This window comes from Gorilla gorilla, chromosome 12, assembly GCF_029281585.2.
Source record: "Gorilla gorilla gorilla isolate KB3781 chromosome 12, NHGRI_mGorGor1-v2.1_pri, whole genome shotgun sequence".
NCBI lineage: Eukaryota > Metazoa > Chordata > Mammalia > Primates > Hominidae > Gorilla > Gorilla gorilla.
The window spans coordinates 109,363,624-109,379,515 of record NC_073236.2 but is presented as its reverse complement, the minus strand read 5'-3'; the positions used below and the strand labels follow the sequence as shown (position 1 = coordinate 109,379,515).

Here is a 15,892-nt window from a genome sequence, read left to right as displayed (position 1 = left end):
TGTACTGGCAACTTGTTAGACCAGTAGAGCATGTAGGAGGGTCACCTCTTTGAAATTCAGACTCTTGTATTGTTTCTTAGAGCCTTTCTGTGGCCCTAAAATTAGTGATCATTTTATGCTCCATCCTGAAATTGAATTCGAGCCATTAAATGTATAGTAACAAAATATATCCTTTTTTATATCTTTCAGAATCATGATGTCATGGAAAGGGATTTACTTTATACTGACTCTGTTTTGGGGAAGCTTTTTTGGAAGCATTTTCATGCTGGGTCCCTTTTTACCTTTGATGTTTGTAAACCCATCTTGGTATCGCTGGATCAACAACCGCCTTGTGGCAACATGGCTCACCCTACCTGTGGTAAGTTACACACCAGAGGAGACTGTCTGCTTGTACTAGAGTGCTCCCCACCCCGACAGATACCTAAATCCATGGATGTACAAGTCCCTACAGTATTTGCACATATCCTATGCACATCCTTCTGTACGCTTTAAATAATCTCTAGATTGCTTATAATACCGACTACAACGTAAATGCTATGTAAATAGTTGTTATTGTTAGGGAATTGTATTGCTTAGGGAATGACAGGAAAAAAAAGTCTGTGCATCCTCAGTACAGGCTTAGCCATCCTTTTTTCCCGTGAATATATTTGATCCATGATTGGTTGAATTCACAAATGCTGAACACAGGGATGTGGAGGGCTGCATGTATTTTGCTGTGTTCCATTGGGCTTCTTAGATACATAGGTTGGTTGGTTTTTATATTTTTTTAACTGGGAAATTTTAGACCGTTATTTTTTTCACATTTTTTTCTGCCTTATTCTCTCTCTCCTCATTTTGGGACTACAATTATACGTATGTTAGATTGATTGTCTTGTCACGTATGTCACAAAGGCTCTCTTCCTTTTTTCTTCCCCTGTATTTTTTCCCTGTATTTTTCATATTGAATGATTTCTATTTGTCTGTTTTCAAGCTCAATGACCCTTTCTTCTATCATCTTTAATCTGCTGTTTTGTTCATCTAGTGAATTTTTATTTAAAATACTGTAAGTTCTGGAATTTATTTTGGGTTCTTTATTGGTTCTGTTACTTTCTTGAGATTTCTCATCTATTTATTAATTATAGCCATATTTTCCTTTAAGTCAGCTGGATGATGTCTAGTACCTTTTACTCTGTCAGGGCCAGTCTTTTAGGCAAAATTTCTTCTTGCCTTTTTAATATAAGTATGCTTTGTTTTGTGATTGGATTGCAAGAGTAGTTGGCAGGATCTCTTAATGTTCATCCAGCAATTTTTTATTGTCTACCATGTACCTAGCATTTTGCTAGGATGCAGTGATGAAAAGGACAGATATGATCTCTGTCCTTGAGGAGATAATAGTCCTCTACCTAAAATATCTTATCCTAATTGTAGATTTACAAAGCTTGACTAATTTCTTTTCTGGCTTTCATTTGACTAAAAGTCTTTTTCTTTTTTTAGAGGACAGAAGTTGACTTCTAAGACTATTAATTTTTAGAGTTACATTTTTAAATTAGCTTTAAAGATATGAAGCCCAGTGTTTCATTGCAACCCTAAACATATACCATTTGCCATAAAATACTCATTTTTTGTTGCTGCTTAACCACTATCACTCTCTATTTACAAGGTGGGTATTTCTCTATATACATATATTAAGTAAAATAAGAATACTGTTCAGTTTACGTAATATTAATCATCACAAGTAGATACTTCTAAAACGTCATCTACAAACTGTATGTTAAGTAATTTTGCTGTCATCATAAAATCAGAGACATTTCCTATTGAAACATTTGACTGTTTTCATGTCATTTATGTAACTATTTTTAGTGTTTGTTTCATCATCTGTAAAATAAAGAAATTGGAGTAAATGATCTTTGAGATCTATTCTGGATTCAGAATTGTGTATCTGATTGTAAAGCAAGCATTCAGAGGTAAAAGATTTTTTGTAACAGTCATGTATTGTTACTGTACTCCGTTTTCTAAATGTCATCAGTTTTCTATAGTATATAATCCTTTAATTATGAACCACACATTTTTGTTGAATCTTTCTGCCAAAACCTTGAGAGTTCTGAGAATTGGTAAAAATTACTACAGTCGTAATGCTTTACAGTGTCCAGTCACTCTAATTTTTGGAGAGCGAGCATAAGCAGAGTGCTTATTTTCACAGACATTGCAGACAGATATTTGGTTTCACTATTGGCCTTCCCACTTTCTAGTCATTTGAACTTGGCTAAGCTCCTTAGCCTCATTGTAAGCTTTTGTTTCTTCATCTCTATAAAAAGGAGTCTTAATACTACCTACTTACATCAGAGAGTCATTGTAATGACTAAATGAGGTAATAAGTATATAGCCTTTTTAGTATAATGCTTGCCATTTGGTAAGTACACAGTAAATATTTGGTATTATATTAATTTTAGTTTTAGTTTTAGTTTTGCTTTTATATTAATTTTAGGCTAAACTGGTGTTTTGAAGAAAATTCAAAATATAGTGGTTCCATTACAGTAGAACTATGTTGACTTACAGGTCCAGGCTGGCAAGGTCCCTACGGTCCCTGATGTCATCAAAGGGTTCAGATGTCTTCTATCCTGTTAATCCACCTAGCTTGGCCTCCAGCCTGGTATAATGTCCTCTTGTATTTGGTCAAGACTGGGTCACTGCCACTTCTTTGCCCCACTCTGGAGGAAGTCCAGAGCAAATGCTTTCTTTCTATACCAGTGACTCACGTGTCTAGTACATAGCAAGTTGCACATATCACTTTTGCTTACTCTATTGGTAAGAGCAGCTAAAAGCTGTAATAGAATCTGGGAAATGTCTTTTTTTTCTGGGCAGCCATGTGCACAGTTAAAATTCTTAATCTGGAAGAAATGCTGGTATTTATAGGACAAGTTACCAAACAAATTCTGCAATAGCTATTTCTGCTATTATTACTGCTAGTAGCATTACTATTACTGCAGAATTACATTATACACCTACAGTATTTGTACAGTTTCAATTACATGCACTAAGATAGGTAAGGGAATAGTGGGCAGAGAAGAGAATGAATTTTTTTCTGCTTCATGTGAGATGAAATGGGAAATATGAGTGGTTCTTTTCTGAGTGTGATTCTTGTGTTTAAACATAGATATTTTTAAACAATATACAAACCAATCACTTTGTCTGATGGTCAGGTAGGGTAATATCAATATAGTACAATTTTGGGAGAAGATTGGCTGAGCTGGACTCACTGATAGTGTGAGCTTTTGAGATGCACCATCCTATGAGATTTTCAAAGATAATTTCACCTATTCCTAACTTTTGTCTTATTAGCTGTTTGGACAGTTTAACACATGGGTAGGATTTAACTACCACAGTACTAGTAAAAAATTAGTATACATTTGGAAAACTGCTGTCACTCAGCTGTTTAGTTTACTAGTTACAGCATATCAGACAGAGAAAGTTTTTTTAGTTAAGAAATGTATAGATGTTGAATTCCTTATAGCTAGGTTACAGAAAAATTGATATTCTAGTTTTGAGATAGTGAACATCTCTGTTGAAAGAAACAGAAGAACCATCAAGGGTGTCTTTAATCACCTTTTATCTCATACTCGTACAAGGAGCTAAAGGAGTTTTTAAGCAATAATAAAATATATTCTTTTTAAATTCAGAGTGAATTTAATCTAAAAGTTATTCTTCTATCCCTTATTGATGTACTTTATTTTAAGCAATCCCAAACAGTTAAAAATAATTTTCCACTAAAAATAAATTAGGATAAATGCACTTAAACTAATTATTGCTTCACAAAAATAGTCACAAAATGATCTTCTCTTTCATTAAGTTTCTCTTGTGGATTAAAATGATTTTGTTGGCAAGATTTTTCTTGTCTTACTATTTTTAAGGAGCACATTTTCTGTGCTAAAAGAGGCATAGCAGTGAAATGTTTTAGAATCTTAGATGAGACTTAGAGGTCACTTTGTCTAACCTAACTCTGTGGGCAAGAATCCGTTCTAGAACAATCTGCAGGGTGACCATTCAGTCTTTCTTTGAATGTTTCTATAATTCGGAGTGCATGCCTTTGTTCCTTTTATTTTTGGACCATTCTGTTCAACATAATCAATATTGTAAGGGTCAAACTCACCATGTGCTCAGAGCAGTTTTTGCTTCTCAAAATTCTAACTAACCAACAGTCTGATTACTACCTGGGATTATGAAAATTACTTAGAGTTCTGTCCTTTCACCATAAATCATGCCTTAGGAATTTAGAGGTCATTTTCTAACTGTCTACCCAGGGCACAAGTTTCTTCCACAGCCTTCTGATACCATTCCAGTCCTAGCACAAAACAGGTGTTGAATAAACATAGATTGCTGAATGTGATTTTTGTCTACACTGTTGCTCTTAACAAAGTGGGTGCTCAGTGTTTTGAAGAATGAGTTGGGATTGCAAAGCCTCAAGTAGCTAGGGATTTGGAGAACCAGACCTAATCTGAGCCTGAAAAGCAAAAGCAGACATGGAGATGAGTTGTTATTACCTCAGACTAAGTAAAGATCCATCAGAATGATAAATGAGAGTGAGAGCAGCAGGCATGATGGTAAAACTTTCTCTGTGATGTTGAGAGGAACCACTCTCATCTTTGTGTTTTTATACACAATGGAACACTTGGACATAGTAAGTAGTGGTATATAAAAGATCCTTGGAAAATGCTTCCGTATTTCTATTAAATAATACACAGAGAAATCTTTGACCAATTAGGTAAAAATTATCAGAATTGTTACTCTTCAATATAAGAAACAATGCATTATAAAATTTTGTTAGATTTATTACTGTTGACACTATTATCTCCTATACTAGCAATAAAGTAAACATGAGAAATGTGAGAATAGTGTCTTTTTTCCCAGTCTTTTAGTCTGGATTAATTGAATTCTGGAGTTCTGTATAGATATTACAGCTTTATTTCTGTGTAGTATATTTGTTTTTCTGCCTTTGCAGGAGCTGTAAATAAGGTTGACTGGATATGTCTCATCTGGTATTACAGCCGATTAATGTGGACTTGAGATCTTGGCTGCCCAAAGGTTATTTATAACTTTCAGGCATATTCTGGTAGAATGCTGGATGTCAAGGGAGAGGATGTCATGTTATATGAGATGTTCCTGGACACACGGTCTTGGTTGTTGTTGTCGTTGCTTTTTTGGAGACGACACTCTCTTGCCCAGCTGGAGTGTAGTGGTGCAGTCAGATCTCACTGTAACCTGAAATTCCTGGACTCGAGTAATCCTTCTGCCTCAGCCTCCTGCGTAGCTAAGGCTCTGGGCATGTTCCACAATGCCTGGCTTTTAAAAATTTTTTGTAGAGCTGGAGTCTTGCTATGTTGCCTAGGCTAGTTTCAAACTCCTGGCTTCAACCGATCTTCCTGCCTTAGCCTCCCAAAGTGCTGGGATTACATATGTGAGCCACCACACCCATCCCAGTCTTGGATTTTTTATGTTATTTTTCATAATGAAAAGCAAAGGATTGTTTGGGATCTATAGGTATCATATATTAGAGATTGCATATATAGGGTTAGATTTGAGGTTTGGAATTTATAGGCTTAAGATTTTTAACTCTTGGCCGGGCACGGTGGCTCATGCCTGTAATCCCAGCACTTTGGGAGGCCAAGGCGGGCGAGTCACAAGTTCAGGAGTTCAAGACCAGGCTGGCCAACGTGGTGAAATCCTGTCTCTACTGAAAATACAAAATATTAGCTGGGTGTGGTGGCGGGCACCTGTAATTCCAGCTACTCGGGAGGCTGAGGCAGGAGAATCACTTGAACCCAGGAGGCAGAGGTTGCAGTGAGCCGAGATCGCGCCACTACACTCCAGCCTGGGCAACAGAGTGAGACTCCGTCTCAAAAGAAAAAAAAGAAAAAGGGACATTTTTTGCTGTGGATCCACACCTGTAGGACTCTGCCATGATCCTTTTTACCAGGAGGTCTTCCATGTAGGTATTTCACTTTCAAGGGACGTTTTGGAGTAGGGGTTATAATTAGTTGAGCGGTTATGGACCCTTTTGAAAATCTGATGAAAACTGCAAGCATTTTACCTAGCAAAGTATGTGTACACATTGACATATCTTTATATACAGCTTAAGAGAAATACATTTTTATTGACCTCTTGGAGGCCATCGTTCTAGGACATAATAGATAACTGGATTAAATACCCGTGCTGAAAGTGAACCTCATCTGTGGGAAAGTAACTTAATGAGGACCGATGGGTATCTGTAGCTACTTAGCCCAAATGATTTTGTATCAGGATGTTAACACTTTGACTCTGTAACAATTTGGACATATAACTTTTCTAACTTCTTTTTACTTTCTAGTATATTTCTTTAGCTAATATTATTTTGAACCTTTGTTTTATTGATCCTGTTATGTTTTTCAAAGTCTTACTGCTTCATATTGCATTTTTAAAAAAATGCTTTTTTGTTGTGAAGTATAGCAAACATACCGAAAAGTTATTAAAACACAAATGTACAATTTAATGAAAAATTTTGCGTGTAACTGTCAACCAGGTCAAGAAATACAGCATTCTCAGTTCTCCGGCAAGCTACCTAGACTTCCAATGAAAACACCCTCCTTTTGGTAGAAGTAGTCATTAATCTGACTTTTAAGATAGTTATTTTCTTCTTGTTCTTTATAATTTTAGCATCTATATAATCATCTTTAAAATATCTTAATCTTTTAGAAAGTCTTATATATTGACATTTATTGCATATATTTTTGTTTGTTTTGCTGTCTCTCAAAATTATGCTTCTGTGTAACTTTCATGTTGCTGTAGGTACTTGTAGTTCATCTACTTTCATTGTTGTATCATTTTTCCATTATATGAGTATAACACAGTTTGTCTATTGGCTATACCTTGTTCAAGATTATCATGATATTCGCAAAGAGAACTTTTGATTCTGTATCGTATATTTGCCTTTAGATCAATTTCTCTCTTTATTAATAAGTCAAATATTAACTAGTAAATTTGTTACATGTAAATTGAGAATTCAGAGAGTTTGAAATCAATAATCAGCTTCTATTGTAATCTGTTATTTTACTTTCAAGAACTCATAAGTCTATAATATATTGTTTTTCTAAATACTTCATATGTATTATATACCTGGCCCATCAGAAAAGCAAATTAAGGAAATTCAGCAATTATTTGAACATTACTACGTTCTAGGTACTAAGGCTTGTAGTATTTTAGTAGATGTATAGTTAATTTATTCTTTACATAGTGTCAAAATAAATAAGATCTATGTTTTTGTTTTTAAAACATCATAGTACAGGATGCTATAAAGTGAACAGTTTACCTTTCTGGGATTTTCTTTTTTCCCCTGTACCCAGTGCTAATTCTTTGACTGTTCTTTCTAGAAAAAAAGGTAATAATGTTACAATATCTATATCCTTAAAATATTACACAGTAGAATATTGATATTCACCTTTTATACTTTTTGCTTAATAAGATATCTTGATTTCAAGGACAATCAGCATTTTTTAATTAGGACATCATAGAAGCTTAAAATAGAAATAGTGCTTGATATTCTCATTCTTCTAGATAACCTCACCACTCAATTTTTTATTATAGAAGCAAGGATCATGGGAAATACTAACTTTTACATGTTAGAAATCATAAGATTTATTTATAGGGCATGATAAAATTTACCTATGGAAAATCATAACTTTAATTTGCTGTATATCTGTATTGTTTTCTTAGGCATTATTGGAGACCATGTTTGGTGTAAAAGTGATTATAACTGGGGATGCATTTGTTCCTGGAGAAAGAAGTGTCATTATCATGAACCATCGGACAAGAATGGACTGGATGTTCCTATGGAATTGTCTGATGCGATATAGCTACCTCAGATTGGAGAAAATTTGCCTCAAAGCGAGTCTCAAAGGTGTTCCTGGATTTGGTAGGTTATTCACACATTATTTTAAGTGGTTCATTCATTTTAGATGTAATGCACCCACTGTAAAACTGACTTAAGCATTAAAGCGATTCCATTTTTTTGCTCATTGGGCCAAAAACAATCTCTGGTTCTTTTGTCTTTAGTGGATCTGCTATGGCAGATGACTTTATTTTAATCTGTTTTTAAAAAATATTACTCTGAAAGAGAAAATAAACTGTTCTCAAGGAAATGGATATATAGTATCTGAGGACCACAGCATTGAAGGATATGAATTAATAGTTTGGTAACTTTTTATTGCAGGTAGTACTTGTGATTTCGGCCAGAAACTGGTCTGTGCTGATAAAGTACTTGACATTGACTGATTCATTCATATTCATGTAGTAACTATTAATTGAATATGTAGGTTCGAAGCATTCATTATGCTAGGTGCTAGTACTTTCTGAACTTCCCCAATCTATAACTTTTTTTAAAAAATGTTTTTATCGCGCTTGTATAATATAATATTAAAGTTCCTGGAAATGTTTATTTTAAATGGCTAGGAATACAACATGTTCATTGTGTGTTGGAGAAGTAGGGATATTTCAACATTGCATGTTAAAAATAAATGGCCTCCTTTCTCAACTTGCTACTTAATGTGAAAAAGGGAGGGGAAAGATTATAAATATATTCAAACCAGGTATTCACATGGGTATATGAAGTACCCACTATATCCTCCTGACAGCCTCGTTAATTACATTTATACTTCTGTGGTTTACCTAGGTAACATTTCTTACTTAAACTATGTACCCTCTTAAACCATTCCTCTATTAGTGTACTGACATGGTTTATGATTTGTGAGGGCAAAGGGCAGGCCCTCACAGGATAGACTAGTAAGGATAGACTAGCAAGGGTGTTTGTAGTTGATTTACTGTTTGTGTGTGTGTGTGTGTGTGTGTGTGTGTGTTTGGGAGACGGAGTCTCTCTCTGTCACTCAGGCTGGAGTGCAGTGGTGCAATCTGGGCTCACTGCAAGCTCCGGCTCACTGCAAGCTCCACCTCGCAGGTTCACGCTGTTCTCCTGGCTTAGCCTCCCAAGTAGCTGGGACCACAGGCGCCAGCCACCACGCCTGGCTAATTTTTTGGTATTTTTAGTAGAGACGGGGTTTCACCGTGTTAGCCAGGATGGTCTTGATCTCCTGACCTCGTAAGCCGCCTGCGTTGGCCTCCCAAAGTGCTGGAACAGGCGTGAGCCACTGCGCCCGGCCAACTGTTTGTGTTTTAATTGCCTTTGTACTTATATCTTTATCTTTCTCTTTGCCACTTTTCCAATATAGTGATCTCAGATTTCTTACATGGCAGCTGGCTTTCCTTAGAGAACACTTTCACTTGAGAACCAGCAAGAAGCTGCAAGGTATTTTATGACCTACCCTTAGAATTCAAACAATATCACTCCTATCATATGTTATTGGTGGAAGCAGTTACCATCCTCAGAGATTCTAGAGGAGGGAGCATAGCCCCACAGATTGAAGATGTGTCTAAGGTCTCAGTATTTTAAAAACTGCCACATCCCTAAGAGGACTGATAAATAAAAGAGAAGGCACATATTACCAGTAGCAAGATTGATTCTACATGAGATATACTAACAGGATATTAAGAATAACGTTATACCAATGACTTTAAAAGTGTATATGAGATTTAAAAAATACAGAAAAATACAACTGACAAAATCTGACATTAACAGAAAATGAAAAAGCCACAGTTATGTGTCTAATAGAGATTGAATCCATAATTAAAAGTCTTCTTACAGAGGTTTTTGTAGGACAATGGCAGCTGTGTATTTTTCTTCACCCTAATTTAAAAAAAATTATGAAATCAAGCAGGAGAGGAAGGAAAACCATGTATCACCCATCTCTTTTAGTATGAGAAGACAAATAATGCCATGAGTGTTCAATTGATTTGTGAAGAGAAATAAGTTCCAAAACATTCCCTTCTGCCCTCCTGTCTTTATGAGGAGTACTGAGAGTGGGGAGAAGAAGATTAAGAGTAGAATGACATGCACCTGGGGCTTGCTGGCAATTCTGTCCCATCTAATGGTAGAGCATTGTGTGCACACGTTGTGTTCACCCCCCAGGGTCAAAAAAGACTTGCCTTCCCAGTGTTCTTGCTTCCAGTAAAGCCACACCACAGCATCCACAAACAGCTGCAGCCTAGGCCAGTGAGGCACTCGGTAGACACCACTGATGTTGATAAAAGCTGAAGAAATCATATGGAGTCTATATTACTGTTCTTACATGGAACCAAAGTCAAGGCACCCTACCCAACTGAGACTATATGACATATCTACAGGAAAAAGTTTTTCCCTATGAAAGCTGTATCATAAAATTGGAAAAAGTGGCTCTTCCATCATATGCACAGATACCAGTGTAGGAACACAGGAAACGTGAAAAGGCAGGGAAACTTGATACCTCCAAAGGAACACAAGAATTCTCCAGTTAATATACCCCAAAGTAAAGGAAGCCTATCAAATGCCTGAAAAGGAATTCAAAATAAAGATCTTAAGGGAACTCAGCAAAACACAAGAGAGCACAGATAAAGGATTCAACACCATCAGGAAACAATTCATGATCTCAATGAAAAATTCAGGAAAATGGTAGATATCATAAAAAAGAATCAAATCTCAAAACTGAAAAATTCAGTAAATGAAATAAAAATAAAATCAAGAGCTTCAACAATAAACTAGATCAAGCAGAAGAAAGAATTTCTGAACCTGAAAACACATGTTTTCAAATAACCCAGCCAGATCAAAAGAAAGAATGAAGAAAGCTTACAGAACATGTGGAACATCATTAAGCGATCAATTTTTGCATTATGGGAGTTGGAGAAGAAGAGGTGAAAAAAGGCATTGAAACCTACTTAGTGAAATAATAGCTGAAAACTTTCCAAGTCTTGGGAGTAATATGGACATCCAGATACAGGAAGCCCAATGATCTTCAAATAGGTTGAAGCTGAAAAGGCCTTCTCCAAGGCACTTTATGGTCAAACTCTCAAAAGTCAAGAGAGAATTCTATAAACAGCTAGAGAAAGGTGTCAAATCACATAAAAGGGAATCCCCATCAGACTAATGGCAGATTTCTTAGCAGAAACTTTACAGGCCAGGAGAGAATGGGATGATATATTCAACATGCTGAAAGAAAAAACTGTCAGCTGAGGATACTGTAACTGGCAATGCTATTCTTTAGAAATAAAGGAGACATAGTCTTTCCAGACAAGTGAAAGTGAGGGAATTTATCATCACTAGACTGGCCCTAAAAGAAATGATTAATTACTTGTGCATCTGCAGTAAAAAAGTGATATCTAAGCATTATGAAAACATGCAGATAAAACACACTAATAGAACAGATATATAGATGAAAAAGAGAAGGGACTCAAACGTTAACACTACAGAAAAGTCACCAAATTGCATAGATAAACAATAAGACAGGAAGAAAGATACAAAAGATATACAAAATAACCGGAAATCAATTTAGAAGTAGTGGGGATAAGTCCTCACCTATTAATAACCTTGAATGTAAAGCATTTAAATTCCCCATTTAAAAAATATAGACTGGCTGAATGAATTTTTTAAAAATACAAAGCAGGACCCAACTATATGCTGCCTGCAAGAAACTGACTTCACCCGTGAAGAAACACATAGACTGAAAATGAAGGAATTGAGAAAGAAATTCTATGCACATGGAAACCAAACATGAGCAGGAGTAGGTATAGTGTATCAGATAAGATAGACTTCAAGTTAAAAAAAAGAAAAAAACCCACAACATAAAAAGTGACAAAGAAGGCAATTATTAATATATAGTGATAAAGGGATCAATTCAGCGAGAGGATATAACAATTGTAAATACACACACACACACACACACACACACACGCACGCACGCACACCAAACACCGGAGCACCCAGATATATAAAGCAAATACTGTTAGATCTAAAGGGAGCGTTAGACCCCAATATCGTAATAGTTGAGGACTTCAGCACCTCACTCTCAGCAACAGATAGATGATCCAGACAGAAAATCAACCAAGACATATACTGGATTTAAACTGCATTATAGACCAAGTGGACCTAACAGATATTTAAATAATATTTAACAGCCACAGAATATACATTATTTTCATCAATTCATGGAACATTCTCCAGGACAGATCGTGTGTTAGGCCACAAAACAAGTCTCAGCAAATTTTAAAAAATCGAAATTATGTTAAGTATCCTGTCAGACCACAATGAAATAAAGTTAGAAATTAATAACAAGAGGAAATTTGGAAACTGTACCAATACTTGGAAATTAAACATGCTTCTGAATGACCAGTGGATCAATGAAGAAATTAAGAATGAAATAAAAAAAAAAATTGAAGCAAATGAAAATAGAAATATAACATACCGAAACCTATAGGATACAGCAAAAGCAGTAGTAAGAGCGCAGCTTATAGCAGTAAATGCCTACATCAAAAAAGTAAAAAGATTTCAAATAAATAACCTAATGCACCTCTATGAACTAGGAAAGCAAGAACAAACCAAACTGAAAATTAGCAAAAGGAAAGATATAAGAAAGATTAGAGCAGAACCAAACAAAATAGAGACTAAAAAATACAAAGGGTCAATGAAATGGAATGTTGATTTTTTTGGAAAGATAAATAAAACTGATAAACCATTAGTTAGACTAAGTAACAAAGAGAGACGATGAAAAAGAAAATTAGGCCAGGTGCAGTGCTCATGGCTTTACCACTTTGGGAGGCCAAGGCGGGTGGATCACCTGAGTCAGGAGTTGGAGACCAGCCTGGCCAACATGATGAAACCCCATATCTACTAAAATACAAAAATTAGGTGGTGGTGGGCACCTGTAATCCCAGCTCCTTGGGAGGCTGAGGCAGGAGGATCGCTTGAACCCAGGAGGTGGAGGTTGCAGTGAGCTGAGATTGCACCACTGCACTGTAGCGTGGGGTGACAGAGCCAGACTCCATCTCAAAAAAAATAAAAAATAAAAAATAAAAAAATTAGAGCTGTAATAAAAAAATTAGAAATGTAATATGAGATATTACAACTGATACCACAGAAATACAAAAGATCATTAGATAATATTACGAATTACTATATGCCAGCCAATTGGAAAACATAGCAGAAATTGATAAATTCCTGAACATATAAACTATCAAGATTGAAAAAGGGAAAAACAGAAAACCCAAACAGACCAATAACAAGTAATGAGATTAAATCAATAATTTAAAAAATCTCCCGGCAAAGAAAAGCTCAGGACCAGATGGCTTCACTACTGAATTCTACCAACTTCCCCCAACCTCTTTTTTTTTTTTTTGAGATGGAGTCTGGCTCTGTCACCCAGGCTGGAGTGCAGTGGTGTGATATTGGCTCACTCCAACCTCCACCTACCTGGTTCAAGCGATTCTCCTGCCTCAGCCTCCAGAGTAGCTGGGACTACGGGCGCATGCCACCACGCCCAGATAATTTTTGTATTTTTAGTAGAGATGGGGTTTCACCATTTTGGCCAGGATCTCTTGACCTCGTGATCCGCCCGCCTCAGCCTCCCAAAGTGCTGGGATTACAGGCTTGAGCCACCGCGCCAGGCCTTTTTTTTTTTTTTTTTTTTTTTTTTTTTTTTAAACAGACAGGGTCTCACTCTCACACATGCTAGAGTACAGTGGCATGATCATAGCTCACTGCAATCTTGAACTGGGCTGAAGTGGTCCTTCCACCTCACCCTCCTCCTGAGTAGCTAAAACTATTAATCCAAGCTCGCACAATGATGCCTGGCTAATTTTTTTAAAAATGAAACTTTAGAGCCAAGCATGTTTAGTCAGGATCTAGACACCACTAAATGTTCTCTTTTAATGTTATATATACTGTTTTAACAGGCTTGGCTGGTCTATCTTCAACTTATTTAAGAACATGTATTATAAAACTATATAAACAAAATCCTTAGATTACCATGTATGGATCATGCTAAAGTAAACTGTCCGCTAATCATTTTAAGGAATCTTCTCTTGGATAAATGGTTTGTACTTCTTAATCATGGTCCATCTTAAATTAGATGTCAAAAAAATTTTCAACTCGGGTATAATTTCAGGAGAAGAAAAAGGTAAAAGAATCTCTAATAATTTGTTGTTATGTGCTGTGTACAGAATACTGTGTAAGGGACTTTATATACATTATCTTATTTAAAGGTCACAACTGCATATCATAACATAATCCTTTTAAAGAAAATGGAGTTTTAAGAATGTTAAATAATTTGCGTTGTTCCACGTAGATACTATGGGGTGGCAATAAATTATGAAACCGGGTCTGTTTAGTTCTAGAGTCAAGGCATAAAAATATTTAATTTTAAATAAAATATCTAATTACTTAAATTTTTATGTATTATAACTAACAGGTACATTGTACAAAATCAAAAGCTACAAAGAGTTGTATACAGAAGATACATTTTTGTCTCATCCTGGCTCTGTAGTCACTCGGTTTCCCCAAAACAGTCGTTAACAGTTGTTTTCAGAGCTATTCCATGCATGGACAAGCAGATTGTTTCCTTGCACTCAATTTTGTTAAATAGAAATGGGTGTAACAAAATATATACACTGTTCTTCATATTTTTAGAAAAGTATTTAGCAATATATGTTGGAGATTATTGCATGTCAGTGTATCTATTGCTGCATTATTTTTAAATGATATCATAGTATTTAAGGATACATGGTATTTTTAACCCATCCACTGTTTAAATTTTTCCAATCTTCAGCACTTACTAATAATGTTTCAGTGATTTTCTTTGTCTGTGCAGTATTTCACATAAAACTGAATTTATCAGTAAGAGTTGAAACCTAGATCAGAGTATGAGAGATATTGTCCATTTCCATCCATAGGAATTAAATCAATTTGTATGTCAAACAATAATATATATGCTGTTTCATTAGACTCTCAAAAACATGGTGCTATGAAATACCTGGGTCTTTGTCAAACTTAGATAAAGAAGATATTTCAATGTAGGTTTATATTTATTTTTCATTCTTTTCCTTTCTTTTTTTTTTTTGAGACGAAGTCTCCCTCTTGTCCCCCAGGCTAGAGTGCAATGGCGCAATCTCGGCTCACTGCAATGTCCGCCTCCCGGGGTCAAGCGATTCTCCTGCCTCAGCCTCCCAAGTAGCTGGGATTACAGGTGCCTGCTACCACGCCCGGCTACTTTTTGTATTTTAAGTAGAGACAGGGTTTCACCATGTTGGCCAAGCTGGTCTTGAACTCCTGACCTCATGATTCGCCTGCCTTAGCCTCCCAAAGTGCTGAGATTACAGGTGTGAGCCACCACGCCCTGCCACATTTATTTTTTTTAAAGGTAATGAGGCTGGACATTTTTCTATTGGAATGTTAGTCTTTATCCTTTTGGGTTATACAAATTCTTAGTAGAAATATTAACATTTTGTCTGGGGTGAGTTGCTAATATTTTCTCTGTCTTTTGTCCATTTTCTGTGTTTAGGTTATTTTTTTTCTAGTGGAACTACTGTTTTCATATAGTCAAACTGATTAATCTTTTATGTCATCTGGATTTTATAGCAAACTTAGCTTTTCCATCATGCTTTTATGGTTTCACTTGTCTTGCTTACTCTGGTCTAAGCTAGGAAAGCTGGGCATGGTAATTCCAGCTTTTTGGTTGGCTGAGGAGTTGAGCCCAGGAGTTTTAGGCTACATTGAGCTATGATTGCACCACTGCACTCCAGCCTGGGTAGCAGAGTGTGACCCTGTCTCTTAAAAAAGAAAAAAAAAGTTATTAAACAAAAAATCTAGGAGAAAGGGACTTCTTGTTTATCCCCCCAAATAGCTACTAAGCCCAGTACTCTTTTCTGAATAATTAATCTTTTCTTGATTAGTTTGAAATGTCACATTTTATCAGGTTTTATTTTATTCTGAATTTCTATTTGTTATAGGGTCTGTTCCCAGACTTTCTGT

At 35.9% G+C, this 15,892-nt stretch overlaps 1 protein-coding gene across 10 annotated transcripts in view; it reads left to right on the top strand.

Annotated features, from left to right (window-relative positions):
* LCLAT1 (lysocardiolipin acyltransferase 1) overlaps positions 1-15,892 on the top strand; it is a 197,241-nt gene that overhangs the window by 79,675 nt on the left and 101,674 nt on the right. For 8 of the 10 annotated variants that reach the window (XM_004029056.5, XM_055378816.2, XM_055378811.2 and 5 more), the window contains 2 exons: positions 190-358; positions 7,723-7,921. In XM_004029056.5, the coding sequence (XP_004029105.2) occupies positions 194-358; positions 7,723-7,921 (364 nt within the window). In that variant the 5' untranslated portion in view covers positions 190-193. Of the gene's footprint in view, positions 1-189; positions 359-7,722; positions 7,922-15,892 lie in introns of those variants that run through there. The other 2 variants (XM_055378818.2, XM_055378819.2) reach the window with 2 other exon arrangements.